The 9,063-nt window shown below is 40.3% G+C and overlaps 1 protein-coding gene across 1 annotated transcript in view; it reads left to right on the plus strand.

The window, feature by feature from the left end:
* LOC101856712 (branched-chain-amino-acid aminotransferase, cytosolic) overlaps positions 1 to 8,688 on the plus strand; it is a gene marked incomplete at its 5' end in the record, with an annotated part of 19,263 nt that extends 10,575 nt beyond the window's left edge. Inside the window, 3 exon segments of the mRNA XM_013090952.1 lie at positions 3,170 to 3,238; positions 4,812 to 4,958; positions 7,184 to 8,688. Of these exon segments, the coding sequence (XP_012946406.1) occupies positions 3,170 to 3,238; positions 4,812 to 4,958; positions 7,184 to 7,264 (297 nt within the window).
* Between the last annotated feature and the right edge of the window lie 375 nt (positions 8,689 to 9,063).

Consider the following 9,063-nt stretch of genomic DNA (forward strand, 5'->3'; position numbering starts at 1 on the left):
CACCCCTAACCCCCCCAAAAAAACAACTACAACAAAAAACAAAAACCACAATCCAAAAAAAATCTCCCAAAAAACAAAGCAAAACTAAACACAAAACAAAACATCTACGAATACGTCGTCGTCAAATTACTCGCACAAAAGTTGTTCTTCACGATGGCACATTATACCAGCTGTGTCTGTGGCCTGAGGTATTGTTGTAATTAAGGCCTTTCGGGGCAACAAACAAAAGGCTGTTTCCGATTTCCGTACGAGGAAGTCGGCATTTTTTGTAGAGTATTTCCATGTTTCTGTCGGTGGGGAATTAGACAGGGTATCCTGAGCTGTATCATGGTGCCCAAGCAGAACTAGCAATAATCAGAGTACAGCCAGCATTTACACAGGCGGCAATTTGCCTCTCAGACTTAGGATATATCTGTATCTGATTATATCATACCCAGTGCCCACCGGAGAATCAACAAACCGATCGCCAACCGATCGCCCGATTGCGGCCTGAAAACAAACGCGTGTGCTTTTGAGGCTGCTAGTCGGAAGATCGGTTCGTGCCACGATGGTTGCTTTACGCAAAGATACTGCGTCCTCAATCTGGCAATGGCAAGCCCCGCCTACCAGACCGAACCGAACCGACCGTGCCAATGGTCGTCCCCTATAATAGCCTCGCCTCTCAGACATGGCGAGGAGGTTAGTATATAGGTCAATGACTTATAACGCAACATGGGATGGCGTGCCAAAGTGACAAGGCCTAGAGACCTAGAAAGTGGGGCAATGAACATTTCCAGACGCTAATACCCACTGCACACTGCACACAACCAGACTCGTCGGATTGAGTCGGGGCGAGCTATATTTTTCTTCCAGAAGTTCAAGGAAAAGACAAAAGCTACCATTTTGGCACTTTGCGACCGAATCGACTCCACAAATTTGATTTGAAGGGCACGACAGTCGAATTTCGTCAAATTATTCCGATATGGCAGCTTTTGTCTCTCCTTAAAAGGAAAATCGTCAAATGAATCTGATGATTGGCAGTCCGCCAGTACGGTGTTTATTCATTGTTTTTTGGTCTTGGTCACGGTGCATTGCAATCCTTTTAACCCTTTCCCCTATCCGTACGTCGTGTTTTACTGCCGCATCCATACGAAGTGGGGAACTCTGTGCCACCACTTTCTAAAGAGGGAATTTACTCATTAATCTGATCCATACGCTTTGCATAGCAGTCTGTCAAAATGATTTTTTGAGAAATACTGAAAGTTTCAAAGAGATATTCTCACTGGAAGCATTCTTAAAAGTGAAGAATACAGCCCCTGGGGTACAGAATGACCCCGGGCGTACGGATAGGATCAAGGACGTAGTGGACACATGCGTCCGATCAGCAGCAGAACAAAGACAATGTTGGGGCAATACAAATTGAACCGTCAGACAGAAATTAGAAACACGAATTTGCATAGTATGTATGTTTGTTCCCTGCCTTTTAAAGTTTACATTAAAAAACAGAAAAGACAAATATGTAAGAGTAACCTGAGCTATGCTTTTAATGTAACCCCAGTACAACGTGTTTTCAAGTGTTGTCAATGATCAGAGTGTGCGTCTTTGATGAATTGAAGTAAGTTCAAGGCGTGATACCAATCGTCAAAATGAGGGATAATAATTGTAATCATCATCATCATCATCATCATCATCATCATCATCATCATCATCATCATCATTATACTAATAGATAGTCTAATTTGTATAGCGCAATTTCCAGCTCTACAAGCTCTGTGAGTTTTGCAATCTATATTATAACAACGGAACTCAGTCTGTAGTTCTTTCTTTTTTTTAGAGAAATTTGATGATGCAGAGTCAGAAGACACTAATATCTTGCTCATAAGATCTGAATAAGAATTAGGAACCCCTTTGTCCAAGAAAGTGACCAAACCTCCCCCCCCCCAAAAAAAAAGCCAAAAAAAGCAACCCAACAAAGCAACAACAACACTGTAACTGCACCATTTTTGTGAAACTGAAAAAGCTTACGTTATCATTCTGAATATGTTATGAAATTATGTAATGGTTACTGTTATTTTCTAACTTCGTGTCTGTTGAAATAAATAGTACGAACATGCTTCTAGGGTGATTTATTTCAATTCCTCTACCACCGCATTTTCCCCACAAATATAAGAGGAACCTTTGTTGAAATGGGAGTATATAAGCAGAGGAGATAGACGAAGGAATGGACAGTGATCATATCCTCTCAACGTTCAAGCCTGTACCCAATCATGCTTGTCATGTCAGGAAGCACGTTAACCCTGTCCGTACGTCGTGTTTTACAATCGTATCCATACGACGTGGGGAACTCTGTGCCACCACTTTCCAAAGAGGAAATTTACTCGTTAATCCGATCCGTATGCTTTGCATAGAAGTCAGTCAAAATGATTTTTTTAAGGGTGAAATATTGAAAGTTCCAAAGAGATTTTCGTACTAGAAGTATTCTAAAATGTGAAGTATACAACCCCGGGGGTACAAAATGTCCCCGAGGCGTACGGATAGGATTAAAACAGCATGAACGGGCAACCGCAAGGCGGTGTATCGTTATAGACCGCCGTAAGACAAACGGCACAGTACAGTTTTTGCACAGCATAGTTTTGCACAGTACAACTTAGCCCATCTTGTCAGAATGCTCGTTTTTCCCGATCGGGGTTGGCCCTGACAGGCGTAGAGATGAAGAAACCCCATGCAAAACGATCTAGGACAGAAATGGAAGTCCTAATTGACATCTTAGCTGCACTTTTTCCTCCAAGATCTAACATTGACCACACGCTGTATGGAACTTAACAGCAACTGCAGCAAACCTGCAATTATCACTACATGGCATTGAAGAGAAGGACAGGGGCCCAGCTGTTGCTGGATCGATAACAACAACAACAACAACAACAACAACAACAACAACAACAACAACAACAACAACAACAACAACAACAACAACAGCAACCACAAAATTGGTCAATCAAGCGATCCATTAATCAAACTGTTAGTCCGACAGTTCTTGGTCTTTTGGGTATAAAACTGGTGTTCTGGAAATAAATCCTATTCACGAAATAAATTATGTTTATGTAGTAATGTTCTGTTCATTAAATGAGCCCTGTTTATGAAGTAAGGTCTAATTTTATGACCATGAAATGAATTCTATTTCTTCACACAGTCTGAGTTCAAAGTGACGGAACAGAAACTGACCATGTCCAGATTCGTCAAAGCGATCAGGGAAGGAAGGGTAAGTGAACTACAAGACTCTCCTGTGGTTATGTTAATTTGTTAAGTCGGTATTCTCTGAGTCTGAGGGCTTTTTTCTCTCTTCCTTTGATTGTTGTTTTCTGTCGGGGGGTTTTTTGGGGGGAGGGGGTCGAATTTTCTAGGTCCTGTTCTTTTTTAGATTCGATTTTCCTTTTCTTCTTGCCTTTCTTTGTTGGTTGGTGATCTTTAGAAATAGTTCCTACCTCTCTTATCCTCCGAATTGTTAGTATTTTTGTCGCTGTCTTAGTATTTCTGTGTAATAAACGGCTGTAAGAGTGTCGATGGGTCTCTTTTCACTCACAAAAACATGCAAACAAAAAAACCCCCTTCTTTCGTGTTCTTTATTTTAGTTTCCAGTAACGATATTTATTCACATCATGTTTTTACCATAATGCACCACCCCCGGGGCGGTGCTACTGACTGAAGTATCTTTAGGCCATTCCCAAAGAGGGGATACTAACCATGTTCTTATGCACAGTTTATTTGTAATTGTAAATCGGTTGATTCATCAATGTCATTTTCATAACTGTGCCTGAACTGCAACAGGGAACTGCTGCTTTTTCTTTCCTACTCCTTACTATCGTCATTTCCCCCTCTACTTCTTTTGTATGTTTGTCGTACTCTTGTGACCCGCTATTTCCGTTGTGCCTTGATAGTCGAAGAAGGCTTTGTGCTGTTGAAGCTGGAGAGGTGAGCAGAGTAAGCCCGATTCCCTGTAAGGACGTCTCTGTCGACATCCACCATTGGCGCTCATATGACCTTATGCTGTTGCGAGCGCCGTGAAACATCTACTAAAACAAACAACCATAATGCACCTCTCACTAGTACTAGTACTCGTAGAATATGTGTATGTCTCTTGATAAAGGTTGTAACAACCGAAAAGGACGTGGGTGGTCGGCTGGTAGGCCTACTCTAACTCTAGTGATATGACGCCACTGGTAGGCCTTACTTCTTTTCTTTCTCTCTTTTGCTCTTTTGTTTGTGTCAGTTTGTTTGTCTTACTTCTTCCCAGCACGAAATCACCGTTTTGTTTTCGATGTGCTTGCTTTTACTCAAACTCAAACTCGACTTTGTCTGTGGGTTGTTGGCGGGTGCTATGGTGTGGTTTGCTTCTTCTTTCCTATCTAACATCTATCATCTTTATCTCCCCTTCTTCTGTTTTTTTTGTTTGTTACTCTCTCGTAACACCTCTAATCTTCGGCACTCATATGACCTTATTGTGTTGCAAGTGCCGTAAAATTCTTACTAAAACTAAAACGACTTTGTCTTCCTTACTTTTTTTTGCTGCATTTAAATTCTTGTCTATCTTAATATTTTGCTGCATTTAAATTCTTGTCTTTCTTACTATTTTGCTGCATTTAAATTCTTGTCTATCTTATTATTTTGCTGCATTTAAATTCTTGTCTATCTTACTATTTTGCTGCATTTAGATTTTTGTCTTTCTTACTATTTTGCTGCCTTTAAATTCAATGAAAATTATGGCGTTGGTTGACGTGTTTCTCTCTGCTCCAACTGTTCACTTAGACGGCCGGTCTGTGTGTATGTCCCTGCAGGTGAAGGAAGTGTTCGGGGCGGGCACAGCCTGTATCGTGTGTCCGGTGGACAAGATCCTGTACCAGGGCGAGGAGCTGGTCATCAGCACCATGAACGACCCGGAACACCTGACCCAGCGCTTCTACAAGGAGATCAACGACATCCACGTGAGTGGGTGGTTGGCGGGGGCTCTGGTGTGGTTTGCTTCTTCTTTCTTATCAAACATCTATTGTCTTTATCTCCCCTCCTTCTTTTTTGTGTTTGTTACTCTCTTGTAACACCTCTAATCTTTGGCACGTATATGACCTTATTGTGTTGCAAGTGCCGAAAAACACTTTCTAAAAAGGTATCCATGTGAATTCTGGTTCTCAGCTTTTTCTTTTTTATGTCCAATTGAATTATTGCTGTTGATATTTAATATCACGTCGAGAAAATCAAGAACATTTGAAAGACGGGCTTACCCCCTCTGTTTTGCTGTAATTGTTATGTGCATGTTCGATGTAAAAAAATTACTAAATGTGATACGAGGTCTGTCTCAGAATAAAGTTTCCCAGTCATGCTGTCCTCACATATAATTATAAATCACCTTGTATTTAGTATCAAAAGAAAGCTTATTCAAATACCTATTCAACGTAGGAACCATCAAGTTCTAGACATTTCTCCATTGTCAAAGACAGTGGTCAGTGATCGTTTGTCCAAGGTCCCGAGTGCTTTTCTCATAGCCTCTTGAATCTGGTCCTCGTCCTCAAATCGCCGACCTCACAGCATTTCACATTGGGGAAGAGGTGAAAGTTGCATGGGGCGAGATCGGGCGAATAGGGAGTGGGGGTGTTCCAATAATTTCCAAGTAGCCCTCAAGAAGCTCGTGCACAACTCTGGACTTGTGAACAGGCGCGTTGTCATGATGCAGGGTGACGCCTTCTTCAAGCGAAGCGGGTCTTTTTTCCTGATCGCAGGTCTCAGCTTGTCTTTGAGGACCACACTGTAATAGTCACCATTGACAGCTACGCCAGGTGTGGCTAGCCAGCTCAGTATGATGCCACTCGTGTCGAAAACCCCCCCACCCTAATGTGCATCACCTTTCTCTCCCTGTGTTTTCTGTGTGCACTTCATCGTTCATGTCAGACCTCCCACCTTCAACCTCCCTGATCCATTTCCTTACAGTCTGATTTGATGGGGCATTATTTCCTATTACTTTGTATAGATCACCATGGGCTTCGGCTGCAGACTTGCCGAGAAGAGTTGAAAATTTGATCACAACTCTGACATCATAGCATGAGACGGTTGCACCAATGTTTTGTTTAGAAATTTTCCTCAAATTTGCCTTGGACAACGTGCACAAGAACACCACACTTGACACGTCACCAATGCACTTGCAATTTGGTGTTGATATTTCTTAGACATGATGTCATGACTTCACAACATTAAGTGGCTGTTGGTTGCTTACTTTTGATTTTATGGAGGAGGGAAACTTTATTCTGAGACAGACCTCGTATAATGAAATGGAGGGTTAACATTACACGTTTATTTATTGATGATTTTATTTTAACATAGAAGTAGGTGGTGGTGGTTTCTCCGGCGTGGTTTGTTTCATATTCCTTAACAGACACTCATCGTTGTCATCTCGCCTCTTTCTTTGCTTTGTGTGTTTCTCTCTAGTAACACTTTTAATCTTAGGCAGGCACTTATGTTTTGACCTATTTGTGTTGCATGTGTCGTAAAAGTTCACTAAAACTAAAACTAGACTCTTTCTTTATATCCGTTCGTCTTCTTGCCACATAAGCAAAATCTCGATCATTCAGAAGGGCGGCTTTTCCATCGGTTTTGCTATAAGTATTGCATGCAGTTTAATTTTTTTTCTTTACTAAACAATGCAATGAAGGGTCAACATTATACAAGTATCTATAGGTGATTTTGTGTGGAAATTGACATAGATAAAAGTGCAAACACAGCACTACTTCATTAGATTTGTTACAATAAAATGGAAGGTCAACATTATAAGTTTTAATATTTTAAGTTTACATTCAGATGGCTTTGTGCGGGTAGTCGATGGGTGCTTTGGTGTGGTTTGCTCATTTCCTATCAAACTCAAACACCTATCGTCCTTTCCTCTCCTCCTTTTTTGTGTTTGTTACTCTCTTGTGACTTGTCTACTCTTCGGCACGTATAAAATGACCTAATTGTGTCTTAAGTGCTGCAAACGCGTATACGGGGTGCCCACTACGGATCGCCCGACTCGGTCGCCTAAAAAACAAACGTGTTTTTTTTTCACTTTCAGACGATCGAGTCGGGCGATCTGCCCGATCCTGCCGTAGTGGGCACCCCCTATTACTAAAAATAAAACCGATGCCTTTGTGTGGAAATCGATGTAGATGAATGTTTTTGTTCACAGTACTACAGGAAAGCCCACCCGTGGATGGAAACGATTGAAGAAGACACTGATGACGTGCTGCGGACGTTTGGAGCTCAGTGAAACCGGCCTGGCAGGATTTCTGGCAGACAAAATGAACTGGCAGTTGAACAAGCGCCTGAGCCACGGACAGACCCGCTGGCCTGCAGTCAGTCAGTGTGAGTGAGGACTCAGAAAGACATTCTGGCAAAGCCTGGACTAAAGATCCACTGACCCGTTTGGTGATAGATAGCTAACGTTTTCAAGGATGTTGACAAAGTGTTAGAATCGAATTCTGTACATACAAAGATCGGTGTGAATTTTGTTCTTGCTGTTGTGTGTTTTGTATATTTATATTATGCCAAGGGGGAAAGTGAGGTGGCGGAAGGAGTGGGGTTGGGGTGGTTGGCCATTTTTTCCCCCTTGGACTCAATTTTTGGGAGGGACATTTTGTCTCTTGAATTGTCGCTGCTCAGAAATATTGGTGTCTAAACTCATGATTTCGTGATTTTAAATATTTTTGAGGGCAGATACAAAAGGAGAGCATGCATGATGTGATATTACTGGTCTCCGTTCTGGGGTCTTCACTTCTTTCACGGAGTAAAATTCCATCTTTTTATTCTGTAGTTTAACTTTGATATTCACGGGGATAGAGTCTTTTATTTAATTCATTTTTCTAAAAGGGGTGGGGGTGGGGGGGGGGGTGATTTGATGTTGATATCCCTGTAATTTTTCCTGATCAACATCTTTGATATAGATTTTTATACTAGTCTCTTGTCACTCTTCTTTCTCAGTATTCCTCGATTCTTTCAGTGAACACTGAGGCCCTTTCGTCTTTTTTATTTTTTACCTTTTTTTTTTATTAAGGTGCATTTTAGATGACTGTTTCTCAGGTTTTGTGAAAAGAATTAATCAAAACTTTAGAATGGAATACTATTGCAGTTTTATTTTTACCACAAGTTCTTTTTTTCCAAGAGTATTAGATGAAGAAGGGAGACCAATATCCCCCTTGAGTGACTTATCTAAGAGAGCAATGTACTGTGCAGACTAAGACTCATTGCCTACAAGGAAAAGCCAAAATCTCTGATGGAATTTAATATATGTATTTGAGGCGTAGCATTCTCAAATGGTTATGTGTTTTGTTACAATGCTTCTTATCTATAAACAAAAATTTGTCTATCATTCTATTTTTTTGTCTAGTGTGAGTGAATTTGATTTGTCAGTCTGAAGCCAGTTATAAAAATGTAATCATCTGATATTTTTATTTTGTCAGCTTTATTCCCAAAATGCCTGTGTCATATTTTGAAGTTTTGTGAAAATGAAAGAAAAGAGCAATTTAGAGAAATTTAAAAAAAGAAACAACCCATGATTAGCAGCCTTGATGTTTTTCAATTAAAGACTCGGAAAGAAATAGCAAAACAAAATGGAACTACACTATAAGACGCCCCTTAATGTCCTCATTAAAAAACGGCTTGTCTGGCAATACAAAAAAACAAACAAACAAAAAACCTCAAACAAAACACAAACTAAGCGAAAACAAAAACAAAAACAAACAAAGCAAAAATGATTTGTCAACCATGGAATGACGTTGACAATTTATTAGTTGACTTTCTATTTGACTTACGACAGATGCACGATACTTTCATTCATGGCAATGAATTATATTTGTTTTTATAGCAGACACCAGTTTTGAAACTTTTAGGTTAGTATATCTAAGAATGAGTTCTTGGATGAGATGGTTCCATGAGATATTCTTTATTGAATTAATTTAATAAGATGAAAAGTTTTAGTGTGTTTTTTTATATATTCAATGCTCAAAGTCAAATCATCTTTTTTACTTGCATTATATCTTCTCCTGATGAATGTAAGAAACAGCAGATTTA

Source organism: Aplysia californica, unplaced genomic scaffold, assembly GCF_000002075.1.
Source record: "Aplysia californica isolate F4 #8 unplaced genomic scaffold, AplCal3.0 scaffold01718, whole genome shotgun sequence".
Taxonomy (NCBI): domain Eukaryota; kingdom Metazoa; phylum Mollusca; class Gastropoda; order Aplysiida; family Aplysiidae; genus Aplysia; species Aplysia californica.